Source organism: Heteronotia binoei, chromosome 15 (genome assembly GCF_032191835.1).
Source record: "Heteronotia binoei isolate CCM8104 ecotype False Entrance Well chromosome 15, APGP_CSIRO_Hbin_v1, whole genome shotgun sequence".
NCBI lineage: Eukaryota > Metazoa > Chordata > Lepidosauria > Squamata > Gekkonidae > Heteronotia > Heteronotia binoei.
This window is the reverse complement of record NC_083237.1, coordinates 28945897-28969914: the sequence shown is the minus strand read 5'-3', so window position 1 is coordinate 28969914 and position 24018 is coordinate 28945897. Positions and strand designations below refer to the sequence as shown.

Here is a 24018-nt window from a genome sequence, read left to right as displayed (position 1 = left end):
GCAGGACGTCATATGCTGCAGAGGTGATACCGAGTGGGAGACAAGTGCAGCATCATCAGCAAACAGTAGATCTCGGATAAGTTTTTCCATTGTCTTGGAGTGGGCCTTTAGTCGCCTCAGGTTGAACAGGCTGCCATCGGTGCGATAGCGGATGTAGACACCATCGTCATCATCTAAATCTACTGTGGCTCTTTGAAGCATCATGCTAAAGAAGATCGTAAAGAGAGTTGGCGCGAGAACACAGCCTTGCTTTACGCCTGTGCCTATTGGGAAGGGCTCAGAGAGATCGTTGCAGTGTCTGACTTGGCCTCGCTGGTCTTCATGTAGCTGGATGACCATACTGAGGAACCTTGGGGGACATCCTAAACGTTCCAAGATTTGCCACAGGCCGTTCCTGCTAACGGTATCAAAAGCTTTGGTAAGGTCGACAAAAGTCACATATAGACCCTTGTTCTGTTCCCTGCATTTCTCTTGGAGCTGCCTGAGAACAAATACCATGTCGGTGGTGCTCCTGTTAGCTCTGAAGCCACACTGGCTCTCTGGGAGGAGTTCTTCTGCAATTGTGGGCACCAGTCTGTTCAGGAGTATTCTAGCTAGGATTTTGCCTGCAATGGAGAGCAGGGTTATTCCCCGGTAGTTGGAGCAGTCTGACTTTTCCCCTTTGTTCTTATGTAGAGTAATGATGATTGCATCGCGAAAGTCCTGTGGTAGTTTGCCTTGTTCCCAGCAGGTGACAAGTACTTTGTGAAGTGTGCTATGTAGTACTATGCCCCCATGCTTCCAGATCTCTGGTGGGATTCCATCAACTCCTGCTGCCTTGCCACTTTTCAGTTGCTTGATGGCTTTAACAGTCTCTTCTAGGGTGGGGATCTCATCCAACTGTTTTCACTGGTTGAAGTGGGGTGAGGTGGATTGCTGGATCTTGAACTACGCGATTGGCACTGAAGAGAACCTGAAAATACTCCGACCACCGGTTCAGTATGGATGCCTTGTCTGTGAGAAGCACTTGGCCGTCTGCACTACGCAAGGAACTCTGAGCCTGATACGATGGACCATATACTGCCTTCAGGGCTTTGTAGAACCCTCTTAAATCACCAGTGTCTGCACACAGCTGGGTTCTCTCTGCAAACGTGGTCCACCACTCGTTCTGAATGTCTCTAAGCTTGCGCTGGAGGTTGCTACATACAGCGCAAAAGGTTGCTTTTTTCCTGGGACAGGAGGGCTGAGCAAGATGTGCTTGGTAGGCAGATCTTTTTCGCCAGCAATTCTTGGATCTCTTGATTGTTCTCGTCAAACCAGTCCTTGTTCTTCCTTGTGGAGAACCCAAGGACTTCTTCAGAGGTCAACAGGATGGTAGTTTTTAGGTGTTCCCAGAGTGCTTCTGGAGAAGGATCTGTGAGGCGACTGGGGTCCTCAATTCTTGTCTGGAGTTTTGCCTGGAAGGCAGCTTTAACTTCGGCTGACTGAAGGCTGCCAACCTGAAACTTCCTCCAGGGGATACCGCCTCTCCTGGGTGTAGATTTAAAGTGAAGACGGAGATTGCAGCGTACAAGACAATGATCCGTATGACATTCTGCACTGGGCATTACTCGGGTGTGTAAGACATCTTGAAGGTCTCTCTGGCGCACCAGAATGTAGTCAATAAGGTGCCAGTGCTTGGACCGTGGGTGCATCCAGGTTGTCTTCAGACTGTTTTTCTGCTGGAAGATAGTGTTGGTGATGGTGAGCTGATACTCCGTGCAGAATTCTAGCAGGAGGCACCCGTTATCATTGCAGTTGCCAATGCCGTGTTTGCCAAGTACTCCTTTCCAGGCTTCCGAGTCTTTACCTACTCTGGCATTGAAGTCGCCAAGGATGATCACCTTGTCCTCTGTAGGGGTCTTCCGTACGAGGTTATGTAGATCAGCATAGAACTTGTTCTTTTCTTTGTTTGGGGTAGTGGAAGGCTTACTGCCTACTTTTCTCAGTCAGAGATTAGTCCAAGATATGCACAGAAAACTTTGATGAGATTTACCTTGGCTTAAAAGAAGTCCCGGGGGGGGGCTTCTTTGAGGGGTCTCAAGGAGTTGCATTTTCAGCATTTGCAGAAGTTCTCAGAGTCATTTATTTGATATAAGCTCAACAGGATCCTAACCTTCTTGAACATTGCTAAACATCTAAAGCTTTGCAAGACCAGTGGAAACTTGGATAATTGGAAGAAAAGGTACAGAGGACTATTTTTCATTCTGGAATTATTTATAATTTAAAGAAGCAAATTTAAAAGGTGGAAAAAGAAAATTTAGAGAGTTTGGAAGAAGAGGGGAGGAAGAGGTGAAATTGGGACTTTATAAATATAAAGGACAGTGTTAAAAACTGTTAAAAAGTGGAAAGGAATTTATTGTTTAGTCTACTTGCAGTTCTGGAAGAAAAAGCAACATCATCATATTGGCACAGACCTGCATTACATCTGAGCAAGACAGGAAATACGTCAAGTATCTTGAAATCTCCTTACCAGTGTGAATGAGACTTCGTGGTAACAAGAGCAGGAAGTAGTGGAAAGAAAACCTACTCTAGGAATATATACCATTGAGAAACATCGGCGGCCATTGCTGGGAGGCCAAAATAAAAAACTATTTTTAAAGAATTCAGGACATTAAAAACTGTTGGAATTAACTGAGAAGAGGGTAAGAAGATAAATACTATTGGTTATATTATTTGTGTGGTCCTCAGAAGTTTTTAAAAGGGGGAAAAAAATGCAAGGAGCAGTAAAATGTTGCGACCGCCATTTTGGAAGATTTAAAAACTTTAAAAATAAATATCTTTACTTTGGGAGCTCCGAGGAAGGCGAAATTGGGCTTGTTATAGAGGGCAAGACCTACTCTATTGATTCTGATAGTTGAATTGGAAATTGGTGAGGTCCAAAATTTCGTGGTTTTTTGAAGGGTTTAAAAGTTTTAAAAATTAATATCTTGGTCTAGGAAGCTCCGAGGATGGCGAAATTAAGCTTGTTATAAAAAGCAAGCTCTTATCTTTTGAACCTGATAGTTAAATTTGAACTCTGTGAGAATAAAATTTTTGGTGTTTTTAAATGTCTGAACATAAACAGCCCTGAACAACGGCTACTTCATTGGAAAAAATGCAGGACCAATTAGAGGCAATGGAGGCAAGAATGATGAAAGGGGTGAGAGATGATAGATGATTTGAAAAAAAATTATTGTAGAGATTAAAAACGATATGGAAGATCTCAGAAAGGAAACTGAGGAAACATCTAAGAAATGCAGGAGGTAGAAGGCAAAATGAAAGTATATGATTCCACCTTGTTAAAAATGCAAGAAAAAGTGACGATCCATGACTGCAAATTGATGGAGACCCAGATACGTCTGAGAGGAGTACCTGAAGGAGAGGATGGTGATTTAAAAGAATATATAATAAAAATAATTGTAGAATTTTTAGATGAAGACCCTGAAGAGACTAAAAACATGTATGACTATATGTATAGAGTGAATTCACTTTTTGCCAAGAAAAATAACTTTCCAAGAGATGTTATAAGATATATGACAAAGGAAACGGTGGGAAGGATCATGAATAAAAACTTCGAAAAGACATTGATTGTGGGAGGCAGTAAAGTGAGAATCATGAAGGAACTGCCAAGGCAAGTGATAAGTGATAGAAAAACATATAAAAAGTTGACAGAAAAATTGAGAGACAATGGAATGAGGTTTAGATGGATAATACCTGAAGGCTTGAGTTTTGAACTCCAGGGGAAGAGAATCACAATTACAAATTCTCAGGAGCTGCGTAGATTTTTTGAAGAAAATAATGAATTTGCATCATGATGGATTACAAATTATTGTCTTGGAATGTTAATGGACTAAATTCACCACAAAAAAAAGAAGGGCAACATTTCATTGGATTAAGAAACAAAACTGTAATATAATTTGTTTGCAAGAAGTGCATATTAAACAAAAGGATTATAAATTTTTATGGAACAAACAATTGGGAGTAGAATTTTTTTCATTATCTGAACAGAAGAAAAGGGGAGTGGTTTTGTATATTAAACAAGAACTGAAGCCAAAATTAGTGTTTAAAAATAAAGATGGAAGATTTGTAGCAGTAGAGACAATATTAAATGGAAAAAAAAGTTGTTATTGGGATTATATGCGCCTAATGGTGCAAAGGATGCATTTTTTAAAGATATTATACAACAGCTTGATTAATTGACCTATGACCAAGTTTTGATAATGGGAGATTTTAATGGAACAGTTAAAAACTCATTGGATAGATCTGGAGGGAAAAAAAATTGCAAAGAAGGAAAATTGCCAAAGTCTTTTTTTGAATTGGTTAAACAAGAAAATTTGGAAGATATATGGAGGAAATTTAACCCTGAAGTTTGGGACTATACTTTTTTTTCAGTAAGACACAAAACTTTTTCTAGAATTGACATGCTGTGGGGAACTAAAAATTTAGGTCTTATAACAAGAAAGATAGAGATTTTACCTAAAATTGAGGCTGATCATAACCCAATAATGTGGATTACAAAATTGTCCAGGAAAGTGAGAAGATGGAGATTGAATGAAGATTTGCTACAGAATAAAGAAACAGTGACATACCTAGAAAATGAAACTAAAGCTTTTTTCCAAGTGAATGACAAAGAAGATACTGACTTTCAGACAGTCTGGGATGCTTATAAAGCAGTAATGAGAGGAGTGTTGATTACTTTGAATAATAAAGATAAGAAAATGAAAGAAAACAGTTGTTGGACATTCAAAATGAAATAAAGAAAAAGGAAGGGGAGTTGAGAAAAAGACCAGGGAAAAAGAAAATTTTAAGGGAAATTACAATATTACAAACTCAATTGAGACATTTGTTAAATAAAGAAGTGGAATGGAGTTTGAAAAGACTTCAGCAAAAATCCTTTGAAAGAGCAAATAAACTGGGAAAGTATTTGGCTTGGCAATTGAAAAAGAGAGAAAATAGAGTTATTAACAGAATTGTGGTAGATGGAAGAGAAGTGGTTACTCAAGAGGGAATAAAAAGAGAATTTTTTAAATACTATGCCAAATTGTTTAAAGGTGTTAAAATAAAGAAAGAGAAGATGGATGAGTATTTACAAAAGATAAAAATAGAGCCCTTAACTGAAAATATGAGAAAAATCTTGAATGATCCTATTGAAAAAATAGAAGTTGAAGTAGCAATTAATGCAATGAAAAATGGGAAAGCACCTGGACCAGATGGATATACAGCTAAATATTTTAAAACTTTTAAAGATGAATTAATACCAAAACTGCAGAAGTTGATGAATACGATAAGAATAAGAGGGAGTATACCAAACACATAGAAAGAAGCTGTTATTTCGTTGATACCCAAGGAAGATAGAGATGTCACGAATGTAAAAAATTACAGACCTATTTCGCTATTAAATAATGACTATAAAATATTTACAAGAATCTTGGCAGAATGGCTTAAACAATATTTGATAAACTTTATAAAGGAGGATCAAGCAGGGTTTCTTCCCAAAAGACAAATAAGAGACAATATTAGAACTGTTGTAAATATTGTAGAATATTATGAAAGACATTCAGAAAAAGTAGCATTTTTCTTTGCAGATGCAGAGAAAGCATTTGACAATTTAAACTGGGACTTTGTTTGCAGTAATGGAAAAAATGGAGCTGGGAGAAAATTTTCTAAGAATGACAAAAGCAATATACTCTGAACAAAATGCAAGGTTGTGTATAAATGCAGACCTTACAGAAGGTATGAAAGTCAGCAAAGGTACCAGACAAGGCTGTCCGCTTTCACCATTGTTGTTTATAATGACTCTTGAAATATTACTGATGCAGATCCAAAAGGAAAAAGAGATAGAATGTCTAAGAATAAAAGGATTTACTTACAAATACAGAGCTTTTGCTGATGATATAGTGTTTATAAATGAAAACCCCATACAAGTTACACCTTTGTTGTTAGCTAAAATACAAGAATATGGGGGGTTGGCGGGACTTTGTATTAATAGAGAAAAATAAAAAATTCTGTGTAAAAATATGCAGATGATTAAGCAACAAGAACTACAGAGACTAACGGGCTGTGAAGTCACTTCTATGGTAAAGTACCTAGGGGTAGAGATTACAATGAAAAATATTGACTTGTTTAAAAATAACGATGAGAAGTTATGACGTAAAATGGATGAAGACATGCTAAAATGGAACAAGCTTACTTTGTCATTGCTGGGTAGAATAGCTGCAATTAAAATGAATATCTTACCAAGAATAATGTATTTGTTTCAAACTATTCCCATTGTGAAGGAGGGCAAACAATTTGATAAATGGTGAAGGAAAATCTCAGAATTTGTGTGAGCTGGGAAGAAACCAAGGATTAAAATGAAAATTTTGACTGATGCAAAAGAGAGAGGCGGATGTCAACTACCAGATTTAAAATTATATCATGAAGCAGTTTGTTTAGTGTGGATGAAAGAATGGATAACATTGTTAAATAAAAAAACTTTTGGCACTGGAAGGTCACGGAAATAAATTTGGCTGGCACGCGTATTTGTACTATGGAAAAAAGAAGATGGACGTTTTTTCTCTCACCATTATATAAGAACTAATTTACTAAATACATGGATGAAATACAAGAAATATGGAGATGAGAGAAGATCGTTATGGATAGTGCCAGCTGAAGTAATAATAATAACGGCTGAGATAGGTGAAGAAAAGCGGTTGTCATATAATCAATTATTAAAAATACAAAGTGGCAAAATAGAACTGAAAACTGCTGAAGAGTTGAATCATAAATATGATTGGTTCCAAATGCAACAAATAAAGAGCTTGGAGGAGAATGATATTAAAACTGAAGGAATAAGGAAAGAGCAAACAGAAATGGAAAAAGTTCTGCTTGGAGACAATGATAAATTAATTTCAAAAGTATATAAATTAGTTCTACAATGGTCTACAGAAGATGAAGTAGTGAAATCTCAAATGATCAAATGGGCAATTAATGTAAATAAAGAAATACAGATGGAAACTTGGGAATATTTGTGGAAGAACTCTATGAAACTTTCAACATGTCAAAGTATTAAAGAAAACTGTTTTAAGATGATGTATAGATGGTATATGACTCCTAAAAATGAGCAAAGATGCTGGAAATGTAAACAAGACAGATGCTGGAAATGTAAAAAGCATATGTGGTGGACTTGTGAAAGAGCAAAACAGTATTGGCAAATGATCCAACAAGAAATTTCTAGGATATTGGGATATGAAGTAATGAAAGTTGCAGAGACGTTCTTATTGGGATTACAAATGGAAAAATTTCCAAAAGAAGATAGAACTTTAATCTGGTACTTGCTTTCAGCTGCTAGGACATTGTATGCGCAGTTGTGGAAGCAAGAAGAAATACCAGAGAAATGGGATTGGATTATAAAAGTTATGACATGGAGTGAAATGGACAAATTAAGAAGAATATTAAGAGACTATGACTTAGAAGTTTTTAAGACGGAGTGGAAAAAGTTTAGAAGATATATAGAAAAAGAGTGGAAAATAAAAGGACATTGGACAATTTTTGATAATAATTAAGTTTTAAAAAGAAGAAGAATATAAATTTTTGTTTTAATAGTTAAGGGTACCTTTAATATTTTTTTTTAAGTAAATAACACTGGCGGGGGTCAAGTAACGGGGGGTGGGTGGGTGGAAAGTAATATATGGGGTAGATAAAAGAAATTTTTAAAGATGTAAGATATATAGATTTATTACCATATGTTACTAATAAAAATTGTTTTACAAAACTGGTTTGATTGACAGCTTTTTATGTGCTAAGGAAAAATCAAATTTAAAGAGAATATTTCCTTGATTTTTTAACAGAAAACTAGACATAGGCAAGATTAAACACACCTGTTTAATTTCCAAGCAAGAGCTAATATGTTTTCAAGTGTTTTGCCAAAATCTGTGTCTTATTTGCTTTTTCTTTAAATGAAAGCTCAGAGTCTTACAGCATTCAGTGAGCCTTGCTCCAAAGCAAGAGTCTTAAGAGCAAATCTTTATTGAGGTTTCAAAACTGCAATTCAGGGTGTTTAGAAAATGCATAACACTGACTGTAATGGTGCTTGACGTTTTTTACCTATAAATATAAACATTTCCAGTCACTTTCTGACATTGCTGTCATCAGGAAGGAACAGATGAAACTGGCTTTGGTGAATTGAATTATAATTTCCAGAACAATATCATTATTTAAATGTTGGCTGCTTTCTGAGATGCTGAGTGACTAATGTCTTCTTGTTAGTATTAATTTTAGCAAATTTTCCTGGTGTTAATCATGCCCCTCTTAAACTTCAGTGGTGCCACTTTCTCAATAGACTGCATTGTCTGTGTGCATCGTTTGAAATGTAATGGACCCTTTCCCCTTTCTGATTCCAACGTCAGAGTTCCCTGACATCATGGATACTGGAGTTCACGTAAATGGTCTCTGATCTACAAACCCTAAAGAATAGTCTTTAGGGTGCCACAAGACTCCTGTGTCATGGGTGCGGGGGGCCCTGCAGAAGAAGCCGAGCCTGCAGAAGAAACTGTGCCCCTGCCACCTGCACCAGTGCCCCTGCCTCCTGCTGGAGAAGATCCAAGCCCCCCTGCCTCGCCCTCTCGGGTGGCTCGTGTGCGTGACCGCCTTCGTCAGGACCTCAGGGATCGGAGGAGGGCGGCACGCTCACGAGCAAGACGCTCCCTGAGCCCTGAGTTTTGAAAGGATTCTGGCCCTTCTAGGAGTGAGGGTGCTTGAGTCTCAGCAGGATCCTGGCTGCCCTCTGAGTCAGCAATTAGCCCAAATGGGCAACAGACAGCAGAGGGCTATATAGCTGTGGGCTTTGAGAGAAGGCTTTGTGGAAGCAACTAGTCACTTACCTGACGTTCTAGCATCCACTTTGGCTTCTGACTTCGGCTTCTGGACCCCCTGACTCTGGCATTGACTTCTGGACCCCCTGACTTCGGCTTCTGAACCTCTGACCTACGATACCTGGACTGTGATTCGGTTTGGCACTTTGGACCCTCCTTGCTACCCAGCTACAGACCTTGGACTGCCCCTGGACTTTGCCTGGCCTGGCCCCAGCCCGTGACAGATTGCTTCCGGCACCACAAACACCCATTCCACAGGATGGATGCTGAAGCAAGTGGAACTGCAGGACTACTGGCTGCTCTCCAAGCCCAGGTACAGCAGCTGACACAGGCAGTAGTGCATCTGCGGCCAGTGCTCCAGCCAAGTGCCCAGTTCCCCCACCTGACAGATTTGGGGGTGCTATGGAAGAATTTCCTGCTTTCCTGGCGCAGTGTCGGCTGTACTTCGAGCTAAGAGCACGGGACTTTCCCAATGACAAAACAAAGGTGTGTTTCATCATTAGTCTGTTAAAGGGGCAGGCGGCCAAGTGGGCCACACCCCTACTGGTTGAGTCCTCTCCCCTGCTGACTGATTACCAGGGGTTTGAGGCCCACCTGTCTGCTGCCTTCTCAAACCCAGTCCAAGCAGCTACAGCCAACCGGAAAATCAGGGCCCTGAAACAAGGCAAATCCTCAGTGGCTCAGTACGCCACCGACTTCAAGCTCCTGGCCCAAGACTTGGCGTGGAATGAGGCTGCCCAGATAGACCAGTTTACCGAAGGGTTGGCGGAGGAAGTCCTGGACGAACTGGCCAGGGTGGAGCAGCCACCCACGCTCCAAGGACTTATCACCCTCTGCCTCCGCATCGATGGCCGCCTGGAAAGTCGCCGCCAAGCCAAGACCAGAGGGCGCCAGCTCCCTGCGCCGTGCCACTCGGCTCCTCTTCCATCCCCAGCTAGTACCAGAGACGAGGGTGAGCCTAGGCAGCTTAGAGCTGCTCGACCCTGCCTGACTCCAGAAGAAAAGGCCAGACGCCGCACGCAGAATCTGTGCCTCTACTGCGGCACGGCAGGCCACTATGCCTCTGGCTGCCCTGCTAAGCGTCGGATACCTGGACCTTCGTTGCCACCGCCGCCAAAAGGGCAGCCCCAGGCATAAGTGGACCCTCCAGCCTGGGGCGACTAGCTGGGTCCTCTGAACAGCAGGCTGATACCCCGGGCCCGTTCCTGCTACCAGTCAAACTCCGTCTGCCCGATGGACGCTGGCTGTTCGTGTATGCCATGCTGGACTCGGGAGCGGCCCACTGTTTTGTAGATGCCGCCTTTGTAAAGCAGCACCAGATCCCAGTGCAGACAAAAGAGACTCCGACGCTGGTGGATGCTATTGACGGGCGCCTCCTCCGTTCTGGCCCCGTCACCCAGGAGACCTGTCCCATCACCTTCCACGTCCAGCAGCACCAAGAACAGCTGCAGTTTGATGTCGCCCGCATGCCTCGCTTCCCGCTGATTCTAGGCCTTTCCTGGCTGAAGCTGCACAACCCCATTGTGGACTGGGCCCAGCAGGAACTACGCTTCCGAGACCCATGCCCCCATCTGACTCCTCCCACCACTCTAGCAGCCGGCATCCCGAGTGGTGGTCCTCAGCTTCCTCAGAAGTATGCGGATTTCACCGATGTCTTTGAAGAGACAGGAGCTGATCAGCTTCCCCCTCACCGGCCCTATGACTGTGCCATTGATTTGGTACCTGGGGCACCACTCCCGGTGGGGCGTCTGTACCCAATGTTGGAGCCTGAGCTGGCAGCTCTGCGAGACTTCCTGGACAAGAACCTGAAACGCGGATTCATCCGACCCTCAACCTCTCCCCTGTCTGCCCCAGTCCTCTTCGTGAAGAAGAAAAGTGGGGAGCTCCGGCTGTGCAATGACTACCGGGCCCTGAACAAGATCACCATCTGCGACCGGTACCCTCTACAACTGATCCCTGAACTCTTGGATCGCTTAAAGGGGGCCCAAATCTACACCAAGCTGGACCTCCGTGGAGCGCACAATTTGGTGCGCATACGGCCCGGAGATGAGTGGAAGACCGCGTTTGGGACCCGATACGGGCAGTACGAGCACCTGGTGATGCCCTTCGGACTGACCAACGCCCCCGCTGTCTTCCAGAAATTCATGAATGATGTATTGGAGGGGCGCTTTCCATCGTGTCTAAAAGAGGCTTTGGTCCGTCCCCTCTTGAAAAAAAGTACAGCAGACCTGGCCGAATTGGCTAATTACCGACCGGTCTCTAATTTACCGTTTTTAGGTAAAATAATAGAGAGGGCAGTGGCGTCACAGTTGCAGAGCTTTCTGTATGACACTTCCATCCTAGACCCTTGCCAGTCCGGCTTTCGCCCGGGTTATGGTACGGAGACAGTACTGGTCGCCCTGGTGGACGATCTCCAATGGCACCTGGATCGGGGCGGTGTGGTGGTGCTGATGTTGTTGGACCTGTCGGCTGCGTTCGACACGGTCGACCACTGGCTACTGACCCGCCGCCTCGCCGATGTAGGTGTGAGGGGGTCTGCCCTACAATGGCTCTCCTCCTTCCTCGAAGATCGGGGACAAAGGGTGGCAATTGGGGGCGAGCGGTCCCAGAGGCACACACTGGATTGTGGAGTGCCTCAGGGGGCAGTTCTCTCACCAATGCTATTCAATATCTATATGCGCCCCCTTGCCCAGATTGCCAGGAGACATGGACTTGGGTGCCATCAATACGCAGATGACACCCAACTCTATCTGCTGATGGACGGCCGGCCTGACTGCGTCCCAGAGAACTTAGACCGGGCCTTGCAGGATATGGCAACTTGGTTGAGGAGGAGCGGGCTGAAATTGAATCCAGCGAAGACAGAAGTCCTTTGTCTAGGTCGGGGCGCTCGGGAAGGGGAAATACCTCTCCTGGTCTTCGACGGGGCGCCACTGAAAGCGGCGCACCGGGTTAGGAGCCTGGGAGTTCTACTGGAGCCTTCATTATCAATGGAGGCCCAGATTGCAGCCACTGCCAAGTCAGCCTTTTTCCATCTACGGCGGGCAAAGCAGTTGGCTCCCTTCCTAGAGCGCCAAGATCTGGCAACGGTGCTTCACGCAATGGTCACCTCAAGACTGGATTACTGTAATGCCCTCTACATGGGGCTGCCTCTGTACCGAACCCGGAAACTGCAGCTGGTGCAGAATGCAGCGGCTAGACTGTTGTTGGGGCTTCCTAAATGGGAGCACATACAGCCTGGACTGCGCGAACTGCACTGGCTGCCAGTTATATACCGGGTCCGTTACAAAGTGCTGGTCATCACCTTTAAAGCCCTATATGGTCGAGGACCTGTCTACCTTAGGGACCATCTCTCCCCATATGAGCCCCAGAGAGCACTGAGGTCAGCCGGAAAAAACTTGCTGACTACCCCTGGACCGAGAGAGGTGAAGCTGCAAAGCACCCGTAACCGGGCCTTCTCCTCTATAGCCCCGAGCCTATGGAACCAACTTCCAGAGGAAATGCGGGCCCTGCGGGATCTAGAACAATTCTGCAGGGCCTGCAAGACCTTCCTCTTCCGACTGGCTTTCGCTGATGAAAAAGGAAACTGCTAATGAAAACCGCCATCATGAAAAACATAAAACCAACATAGCATTAGCACTTTATTAATTTAATTTTAACTTAATTTTTTAAACTTAACCAGAATTTTAACTGAAATGTTTATAATGTTTAAATGTAATTTTATTCACCTTTGTATAACTGAAACCTGAATGATGCTGTTAGCCGCCCTGAGCCTGCTCCGGCAGGGAGGGCGGGATACAAATAAAATTTTGTTGTTGTATTCCGGGACCTGCTCGACCGCTTCGCGATCATATACCTAGATGACATCCTAATTTACTCCTGCAATCCTGCTCAGCACGCCGAGCATGTTCGCCAGGTCCTGCAGCGCCTACGAGCCCACGGCCTCTACGCCAAGCTGGAGAAGTGCGAATTTGACCTGCGTTCTGTCGAGTTCCTTGGTCACATTGTGTCACCGCAGGGAATACTCATGGACCCCAGAAAAGTGGAAGCGGTCCTGACCTGGAAGGCTCCTCAGAATCGCAAGGACCTGCAGCGGTTCCTTGGTTTTGCCAACTACTATCGGCAATTCATTCCTGACCACGCCCCTGACTCAACTACTCCGCCCCAAAGAACCCTTCCACTGGTCCCCAGAGGCCAATAACGCCTTCTCCACCCTGAAGACCCGCTTCGCCACCGGGCCACTCCTGAGATACCCCGACCCCCAGCTTCCCTTTACGGTGGAAGCTGATGCCTCCAAGGTGGCCCTAGGAGCAGTGCTGTCCCAGCGCGAGGAGCCGTCCCAGCCACTCCAGCCCTGCGCCTATTACTCGCGCCAGCTCACTGCTGCAGAGAGGAACTATACCATCTGGGAGAGGGAGTTGCTAGCGATCAAGGCGGCTTTTGAGGTTTGGAGACATTACCTTGAAGGGGCTCGCCACCCTGTCCAAGTGCTCACCGACCACCAGAACTTGGAGCATCTCCAGACCACCTGCCGTCTCAACCAGCGCCAGATCCGGTGGTCCCTATTCTTCTCCCGCTTCTCGATCACCTACATCCCCCATACCCAAAACCGGAAAGCCGATGCGCTCTCGCGGAAACTGGAATACGCCCCTGCTTCAACTGAGACCGCACCTGCTGCTCCCATCCTGCCGCCCTCAGTGTTTGCAGCTACCTCCACTTCACCAGCACTCGTGGAGGACATTCGGGCTAGCCAGGTCAATGATCCCTGGGTTCAGCAACACCTCCAGGCACTCCAAGATGGCTCAACAGGCGAGTTCACGACTCGAGGCGGCCTCTTGCTACACCGTGAACGCCTCTATGTGCCGCCCGGGCCCTTGCGGGCAGAAGTGCTACGCCTGACCCATGACGCGTTACCCGCTGGGCATTTTGGTCAGCATAAGACCACCCACTTGCTGACACGGGAATTCTGGTGGCCACAAGTTCGCTCCGATGTTGCCCGTTATGTCAATTCCTGTGACGTCTGCCAATGGCCAAAGACATCCCAGCCAAACCCCCAGGATTGTTACAGCCCTTGCCCACACCCTCAGGACCCTGGGATACCCTCTCGATGGACTTCATCACAGAACTTGCGCGATCCAAGGGTCAGACTTGTATCTTAGTGGTTGTCGACCTGTTTACAAAGATGGCCCACTTCATTCCGTGCCCGAAACTTCCCACAGCTCAGGAGACGGCCCAGCTCTACCTGCAACACATCTTTCGTCTGCACGGACTCCCAGCCCACCTAATCTCAGACTGGGGCCCCCAGTTCTCCTCTTGCTTCTGGTAAGCCCTCCATTCCAGCCTGGGTACTCAAGTGCACCTGTCCTCAGCCTACCACCCACAGACGGATGGTCAGACGGAGCGCACCAATGCCACGCTAGAGCAATATCTCCGCTGTTACACCTGTCATCAGCAGGATGACTGGACCACCCTGTTGCCCCTAGCGGAGTTTGCGTACAACAACGCGGTCCATTCATCCACCCAAATGACCCCATTTGCTGCAACCTACGGGTACCACCCTCGGTTCTTCCCAGCAATCCTGCCACCCACGAATGTCCCCGCTGTTGATGCCTACCTGCAAGAACTCCGTGCCAGCCAAGACTTGCTCCGAGAGCAGCTACACCGGGCCAAGGAGGCATATAAACTGGCTGCGGACCGGAAGAGGCAAGAGGGCCCTCCAGTGCAGCTGGGGGATCATGTGTGGCTCTCAACTCGCTACCTGCGCCGGCCTGGTCGGTCTCACAAGCTGGATGCGCGGTTCATTGGACCCTACCCCGTCATGGAACAAGTAAACCCTGTCGCCTTCAGGCTCCAGTTGCCACCCCACCTCCGCATTCACCCTGTGTTCCATCGCTCCCTCCTTGTCCCGGCTGCACCCCCTGACCCAGCTCAGCCTCCTTCCCCACCGCCACCGGTGCTGGTGGATGATGAAGAATATGAGGTGCGCCAAATCCTGGACTCCCGGTACCATCGTGGAGGCCTCCAGTACCTTGTGGACTGGGAGGGATACGGCTCGGAAGACCGGTCTTGGGTGCCCGTGGACAACCTTCATGCCTTGGACTTGGTGCAGCAATTCCACACCAACCACCCCAACCTCCCAGGCCCTTCGACGGAGGGGGGCCCTGGGGGGGGGGATAGTGTCATGGGTGCGGGGGGCCCTGCAGAAGAAGCTGAGCCTGCAGAAGAAACTGTGCCCCTGCCACCTGCACCAGTGCCCCTGCCTCCTGCTGGAGAAGATCCAAGCCCCCCTGCCTCGCCCTCTCGGGTGGCTTGTGTGCGTGACCGCCTTCGTCAGGACCTCAGGGATCGGAGGAGGGCGGCACGCTCACGAGCAAGACGCTCCCTGAGCCCTGAGTTTTGAAAGGATTCTAGCCCTTCTAGGAGTGAGGGTGCTTGAGTCTCAGCAGGATCCTGGCTGCCCTCTGAGTCAGCAATTAGCCCAAATGGGCAACAGACAGCAGAGGGCTATATAGCTGTGGGCTTTGAGAGAAGGCTTTGTGGAAGCAACTAGTCACTTACCTGACGTTCTAGCATCCACTTCGGCTTCTGACTTTGACTTCTGGACCCCCTGACTTCGGCTTCTGAACCTCTGACCTACGATACCTGGACTGTGATTCGGTTTTGGCACTTTGGACCCTCCTTGCTACCCAGCTACAGACCTTGGACTGCCCCTGGACTTCGCCTGGCCTGGCCCCATTTCCTGCAATCCCATTTGCACTGAACCTGGAAATTCGAGATTCCATTTAAAATTGCGTATTTTCTAGCTGTCTTGCTTTAGGAGGTCTGTTGGGAGATGTAACAACTTGATTGGCAAGGGGTTCTCCTATTTAGGGTAGTTCACTAGTCACAGTTAGTTCCAGATCTTAATCTTTTTTAGTCCCGGAGTGATAAAGATCTTTTACCTTAACAAAGTCTATTCTTCTGTACACCGTTCCCTTCACATTCAGATGTTATTGTAATCTATAGAAAGTTGGAGTCTTGATGAATCTAAATTTGTTGAACCTTAAAATATCAATTTCAAAATATCATTTATTCTAATCCCATATTCCACTGAAAGAGGCCAGGGCGATATATAACATAACATAGCAAAAGCCCTGCTTGGTCATCTAGTCCAGCATCCTGTCTCATACAGTGGCCAACCAGTTCCACTGGAGGTTCACGAAACAGGGAATAGAAGCCAAGGTCTTCCCTGATGTTGCCTCCTGGCACTGAGATTCAGAGGTTGGCTGCCTCTGTATTTGGAGGTTCCCTTTAGTCACCATGGTCAGTAGCCATGTTATCCAGTTCCCTCCTCTGCTTACAACTACTTGTTTAAGCTGAGAGGGAAGGCTTTGACCAATCTCTGAGCTTTGTGGAATGAGAAGGATTTGAACCCGTCTCCACGGTCTAGTCCAACATTCCTTACAATATACCACATGGGCTCTTTCTCTATCTTCTCTGAAACTAGCTCATACTTACCACAGACAAGGCCCCTTTCTTGTGATGTTGAAAACTTGTCCTAGTGCCAGACAGCATTCTGTAGTGTTGTAAGCTGTATGGCAAAGTAAAATCAAATATGAAATAAGCAAACTTTCAATTATTTCATTTTTAATTTAATGTTCTTGGGGTATAACACTCCTCCCTAAGGTAAAGCAGATAGGTGTATGAGAACATAACTGCAGAACGTCCTGATCTTACATTTCTATTCTGTATAACCTACCATCTCTCCTCCATCATCTGTTCTCACTATTCCATTTAGACTAATGGAAAACTCCTCAATGAGATCTGTACTATTGTATTTGTTAATTACCCCTTTCCTGGGTAAGAGCTGTTTTTCCATCTGCACAAACGTAGGCAGGGGGTTTTGTGCCTTGCATAAAGGTAATTGGTTTTCTAAATGGGGGGGAGAGAAAAGACCAAACAGCCGGGAGGGGGAGATCTTCCTTTTGGGTGCCTAGTGCCATTTACGTAGGTAGCACAATTATGAGCCATGCAGTATTTACAGCAAATGGAGCACGCTTACCGTAACTGCCACCTGACCCTACCATCTTATAATTTTTTGATTGTACTGATGTTTAGTTAAAAGAACCCCTTCCCAACCCTGAATTTTCTTTTTCTGAATGACCCACTAATAGAGAAAGGCAGCAGTTCAGACAAGTAATGCAGTCTCTGAGATACTCATTCCAGTCAGCCTCCCTGATTTCTAACTGAAGAGGCCCTTTGGTGCAATAGGCCATGGCTGATGTTTAGCCCTTCAGTTTGGTGGGCAGCCTTATTGAAGAGGTTCTCTGGGATGAAGGAATTGGAGTAGTTTTTAAAGAGGAAAAAAGGGCCAGTTTATACATCTAGAAAAATAAAGTAGAAGAATTTTACCTGGTCTGGTCCATTTCAGAACAGAGGGTGTCTCTGGACAGACAGAAGATGCCCACAAGGGAGAAGGGTTCAGCACAGCATTTTCTGCTATATGCTATTGTTTCCAATATGCAGAGGTGCATTTCTTCCCTTTGGGAACAACACCGAAATGTGATGTTTCCCACATTTAAAGTGCAACAGTCCAAGAGAAGTATTACCATTAATGAAAACTTTGCAAGATCAAATAAAATGTGTGTGTGTGTACACACACATATATTTACTTTATACATTTAGAAAAATACACACACACACTTCCCTGCAAAAGAAAAGAAACACTGCAATCACTATTTGGATTTTGTGGCTCAAGCAAAATTGTTTTGGGCAGGGACATGACAAACAATGAAAGACCCAACGATCAAACAGAAATAAAGTTATGAGCAACTGGAAGAAGTGGCATGTGAAGTTAAGCTCTTTCTAAATGTATTTTAAGCAGGGCTTTTTTTTTTTTGGGGGGGGAACAGGAACGCACAGGAACGCACTTCTAGCTGGTTTGGTATCAGGAGGTGTGGCCTAATATGCAAATAAGTTCTTGCTGGGCTGTTTCTACAAAAAAGCCCTTATTTTAAGTTGTTCCCTTTGAAGACCAGGATAGAAAATTAATGTTAGGAGAAGTGGTTATCCAAGAGGCTTTTCTTTTCTGAACAATTTGTTCACTTGTGTACATTAGTAATTCTCAAACATAATTTGGTTTCACCCACTTAGTTAAACTAATAAGACACTTGACATAGTGTAGTAGGTACTATGTATGCTGTGAGAGACCTTCTTATACACAATTGTTTTGGGTAGAGCAGTCATCATAGCTGAATGCATTGTGACAGAAATGGGCTAGTTAGGGTAGCAGGACTCCATTCTGTGTCAGATTGCTTTGTCTGCCTCTCTGCAGGACCTGCTTCTTGTAATCACTGGTGAAAAACTAAAATAACAGTTGGAAGGTCACCAAGAGACTCAGGAGTACACCAAAATGCATTCAAAAGTTGCTGGAAATTTTCAGATGGGGAGGACATCACAAGATTTAAATGCAGCTGATGACAGATTTGTGTAACTTGTGTTAAAACATCTTCATTGTGTCAGTCATATCAATCAATGTTTTCCCCCAAAGGATGAATATACTAACCTTCCAGAAATCCCAGAAATCAGCTCAGCAGAACTGTAAGTGTCAGTCAAATCATACTAGGATTGCCAGGTCCCCCCTGGCCACTGGCAGAGGATGAGGGGGTAGGGTTGCCAGCTTCATGTTGGAGTTAGAATGTAGTCAAGGACAGTAGAGGGGGGGGTGGTTTAACTCTCCTTGCCTTGCATACTGTGATCTTCTGCTGCATCACAGAATCTCAGAGTTGGAAGGGACCTCTAGGGTCATCTAGTCCAATCGCCTGCACAATGCAGGAAATTCACAACTATCCCCACCTCAGTGACCTTCTCCATGCCCAGAAGACAACAAAATACCCTCCAGGATCCCTGACCAAAATGTCCTGGAGAAAATTGCTTCCTGACCCTAAAGTTGTGATAAACATTTCTCTGGGCATGTAAGAAAGGGCCCCAAGAACTAAGCACTGATGCAGTCTTTCCTGCCCGCCCTCATGATTTGCCTGAGTTCATATAGCTCTGCTGTCAGATGGCCATCTAGCCTGTTTAAATGCCTCCAAAGAAGGAGAGCCCACCCCTCCTGTGGAAGCCTATTCCTCAGGCTCCTCTACCTGGGAGCTGAGTTCCAAGTACAGCATACATCTGATCAAAAGTTCTTGTGGTAGGCCAGGGGAAGGCAGGAGGAAAATGCTTTGATCCTAATTAACTTTATGGGAAAATATTCTTTGCGACCTGCAGCCTATCACTATTGCCCTCCACTATCCATTTACCCCATGGTGGTAGAGGGGGCACTGTGGCTGCTTTCAAATACAGATCTTCCTGCACATGGAATACAAGCCTCCCACTTTAAATCTGAGCACAGCTTTTTCCTTTAAGCTAGATAAAAGGGGAAGAACTGCTGAGCAGAGCATCCATGTGAATGTTCCTCCCGCAGGCACTGCAAGCAAGGGGACAGTGCCAGGCTCTTCATTTCTTCCCCCTTTTAGCCCCTTAAATGTCTCCCCACTGTTTCTTTTTCCAAAATGAGCTGTGCTGCAGTTCACATACAACAGAGATTGCACCAGGCCTCCCACAAACCCAGATGCCCTTTCCTTTCTCCTTCCCAGCTGAGCTGAGGGAAAAGGAGAAGCCATCTGGGTTTGCAAGAGGCCTAGTGTAATCTCTCTTGTATGTGTACTTTTATGTGTATGTGCCATGGGGGGAGGAGTGTGTGGAAGGGGAAAAAAGCATTAATAGCAGCCAGTGGCATGTGTATAGATGATGAAGAAGACTGCAGATTTATACCCCACCTTTCTCTCTAAATCAGAGACTCAAAGGGGCTTACAGTCTCCTACTCCCCCCCCCCCAACAGATGCCATTCTCATACTGCCTGCTGCTGCCATCACTGTGGCAGAGGTGCATTTTCACATCCTTGTGCAAAATCAGCCTGAGACTGGAGTTCTCTGCGTATACCCCCCTCCCAATTTGGTGCAAATAATGCCAGCTGGTAAATCAGTTATCTTATTAGCATTCCAAAGTGTTTCTATGATCAAAATGTTTGGCTCTCTGTTCTAGCAGGTGTGAACCAGCCCCTGAAGAACAGGCTTTAATCCCAGTGTACCATGAGCTAGTGCCAGCTGGTAGGAAGAAGCTGTTCAACAAATGGTTTGCGAGTCTGACAGAATGGTGAGCAACTTCTACAGTTGTTTGTGTCAGAGTGTGGCAAAAACACTGATTATACTCGGTATAGCTCCTCTGTATAGCCTACAGCCAACTGGTAGGTCAGGCGCACAAGTGGGTCACACCAGTAACACCATCCTTGAGAGTTTTACAAAGACAAAATAGACAAAGATGGAAAAAGAAGATTAGCACAGATGGTCAAGTGCAAAAAAAGTTCCTTTTCATAGTTGTACAGAGCAGGAATTTTAGTTTGATTATCCTAGTAGAAGCTCTTTAATTTTAATTTAATTTTTCGATTTATACCCCACCCTATCCCGCAAGCCCCTTAGAGAGAAGCAGAAAGACAAAAATACACTATAAACTATTTTGTTGAAGGTAAGTCTAAAACAGATGAAGATTTCTAGCCTAAAGGCAATTCAAGAGATTTTCTACCATCTCTGGCTGAGATTTACAATATATGACCTAACACAAAATGGGAAAACTTTGAGCACAGGCTCAAAGTTTTGGATTCAACAAAACATTTCCAACCCTAGAGCATCACCCTTTCCCTGCAGCCCAAAACACCTAATTAAATTCTTTTCCTAGTTTTTTTTGCCAACCTCCAGAAGCCACATTTCAGGAGTTTGGGAAGCTGTAACAGGAAGAGGGGAGTGAGAAAGTCATGCTGTGTGGCCAGAAATCCTCCTGCCTGCGGCAATGCTCCACTAAATCAAAGCCAGAATGTCTTATCTTTCTTTCACTTATGTGTTACTGTAACTAGCTCCACACATTTGAAATTAGGTCCAGGCAAGTCCTGGCCAGACACCAAATGGTATTATGTGCTGTAAACCCAGGCTACAATTAGCTTGCCAAGGGACTCCCAAATAAGGAGACGTAAGGTTTCCTAGATGTAGGTAAATATCCTCACAGCTTATTTTAAACCCTATTGCATAATACAGGCCAATTTTATCTGCATGTATGCATTTTGAGAATAATGTTGACATGTTTGCAGGGATGGGAAAGATATTGAGATCAGTTCTGTTCAGGATTGTTAGAAGCACCTCCTTTTCCATTCATTTGAGATTTTATGGCTTTAATATTTGCTTGAGGTTTGGAAGACAGAATACTCTTTTGTACCATTTTAGCAAAGTAGGATTGAAACTTAGGTTCTGCTATCCAACTGTAAATACAGGTATAATGTATCTGTTTTGAAAGGTGCACATGTACTGAATCTCTTCTGCTTTTCCTTTTAAAAAAGGTCAACATATCTCTTGCTGTCAAGCTATAGTTTAAGTGAGATCTCCCAGCTACATTATCTTGCTACCATACAGATCGAGAAAATCCCATTGCATTTTAGTTTATTCATTATTTGCCTTATCTCAAATCTGTAGCTCTTTCCATTAGCCAGTCCAGGATTTCTTTAGATCTTCGTGGTCTCTGTGCAGTCCCACACATGGGTCTTGCCGCAGGCAACGGATCCATACCTCGGAGTCTCTAATAGCTCGCCTAGAGCGCTTTTTGGCACGCTTCCCACTCGCTCTGGGGAGCAGGCACCGACTGCGCATGCCTGGAGGGGGAGGCGCCCTTCCCACTCAGTTTCTTCCTTTCCACCGTACGGACAACACCTACCTTGTTGCGCTCCTCTCTTTGGCTTGTCTCCCTCCTGTTGGTATCGTATTCCTCTTTAAATTCTTCTTCATTCTCTATCCTTCTTCGTCCACAAAAAATCTTTAAAAAAACCCGAAGACCTATCTCTGAGCTTCCTTTCTTTCCCCACCCTCTTTCTTCCTCCCCTGTCCGGAGCGTATGGAAGGGAAAATTACTTTTAAGAAGTGTCGGAAGTGCGGGTCTAAAATCCCTACTTCTGATGGGCACTCGTACTGCCTTTTTTGCCTGGGTGAATCGCATAGGGTAGATACCTGACCTCACTGTGCCAGCTTTGGAAAACAGGCGCGAAAAAACCGAGCGGCTAGACTCCAAAGTTTCTTACTTGCAAGATCTCTTCGGCCTATGCCCGCTTCGGATTCGCCACCTCCCCCACAACGAGGGGGAGGGGCTGCGCCAGCCGCTTTTCACATTTCGAAAAAGCATAAGTCCGACAAGAGACTGTCCAAGCATTCTGACGGCCACAAGGCTTCGAAGAAGTCTCGACATTTGGGCTCGCTGAAATCGGATCCTAAATCGCATCATCCAGACTCGCCAAAAGTGCGTAATCCGGCCGCTTCGGCCTCGGCTCCGAAAAAGCCCCGTGATCCGACCCCATCGATGTCGGCCTCGGCTTCCACCCCGATGGCTTCGGCCTCGATTATTCCAGCAGAGCTCTCGGCGCCTTCTGATGTCATCTCGGATATGCCACAGCTGACTCCACATCATCCACGTGACTGCCATTCACCTCCCAGGCGTGGAGAATGTTCTGGCCGACTCTCTCAGCAGGATTCGCATAGACGACCATGAATGGTCCCTCAATCAAGTCTACCTGCATCATATTTTTCTTTGCTTCGGAGTACTCAAAATAGATGTTTTTGCCTTGAAGGACAATTCCAAATGCCCTCGCTTTTACACCAGGAGAGGCAACGATGCCTTCCTACACACCTGGAAGGGCCCTCTGCACTACCTCTTTCCTCCGATGCCCCTTACACGGTTTTTCATAAGGGCAAGGTGGTCCTTAGACCGGACCCTTCCTAAAGTTGTGTCCCACTTTCATCTGTCAACATCCACATTGTTGCCAACGTTCTTTCCTGATCCAAAGGACCTTGGGCAAAGAGCTCTACACGCCCTCGATGTCAGAAGAGCTTTGTCCTTTTACCTCTCTCGTACGCAACCGTTCCGTAAGGACCCTAACCTGTTTGTGGCCTACGGCAACCCCCACAGAGGGCACAAAATTTCTACCCAGAGACTATCTAAATGGGTATCGTGCCATCAAGTTGTGTTACGAGTTGGCTAAGCAGCCCTTACCCGAAAGCCTTAAGGCTCACTCTACCAGAGCGGTCTCGACGTCCTCGGCCTTCCTGCAGGGTGTCTCCCTAGAGGACATCTGCGCTGCCGCATCTTGGTCCTCACCATCTACGTTCATCTCCCATTACGCCTTGGACGTTCATGCGAGACGAGACGCCTCCTTCGGCCAAGTGGTCATCAAATCCATCTTCCATTACAGCGACTGGTGAGTGCATCCGCTTCTATCTACCAGTTACATGATATGATTATATGGTGTGACTAATACTTTCTTTTCTTACCAGCACCCACCTCCGTGACCATTTAGCTGGCTAGTCACCCATGTGTGGGACTGCACAGAGACCACGAAGAAGATAAACAGGTTGCTTACCTGTAACTGATGATCTTCGAGTGGTCATCTGTGCAGTCACACACGCCCACCCAGCCTGACCCGCTGCTGGCCTCCTCTGCCTTATATTTAGCTCTACCGAGTGTCAGTGGTGGCTGGAAGAAATTGAGTGGGAAGCGCGCCAAAAAGCGCTCCAGGCGAGCTATTAGAGACTCTGAGGTACGGATCCGTTGCCTGCGGCAAGACCCATGTGTGTGACTGCACAGATGACCACTCGAAGATCATCAGTTACAGGTAAGCAGCCTGTTTTTACTGTTTACCTGGTTGGCTTTTGCCTTTTCCTTCTTTCATCCAAAAGTTGCCCATAACTGAGGCAGTAACTACTATGGCCTTGTTGAGTAAGGAGCCCTCCAGCAGTCAAGAGAATAACATGATATCATCTCTCCACACAGGTTCCTTGATGTTCCTTTAGGATACCTGTTACTGCTCATCTTGCAGAAACTAGTGCTTCTTGGGCTTCTCATTGCATGTGTTTCATTACTGACAATAGTCTATTTAGTGCCACCGTATGGCCATCATCTTGTCTGGACTGAACCCAGGGGAAATCCTTGGCCTCAGCTGCAACTGCAGTACCTACGACCACCACCCATCTAGTGTTGTTCCTCTTCATCAATTTGGGCAAAGGAAAGGAAGCTGATCAGAAAGACCAATATGCTGTATAAAAATAAATCTGTGGAA

At 45.6% G+C, this 24018-nt stretch overlaps 1 protein-coding gene across 1 annotated transcript in view; it reads left to right on the top strand.

The window, feature by feature from the left end:
• KASH5 (KASH domain containing 5) overlaps positions 1–24018 on the top strand; it is a 48117-nt gene extending 24099 nt beyond the window's left edge. The window contains exons 14-16 of the mRNA XM_060255880.1: positions 18379–18428; positions 19917–20027; positions 23733–24018. Of these exons, the coding sequence (XP_060111863.1) occupies positions 18379–18428; positions 19917–20027; positions 23733–23934 (363 nt within the window). The 3' untranslated portion in view covers positions 23935–24018. The remainder of the gene's footprint in view (positions 1–18378; positions 18429–19916; positions 20028–23732) is intronic.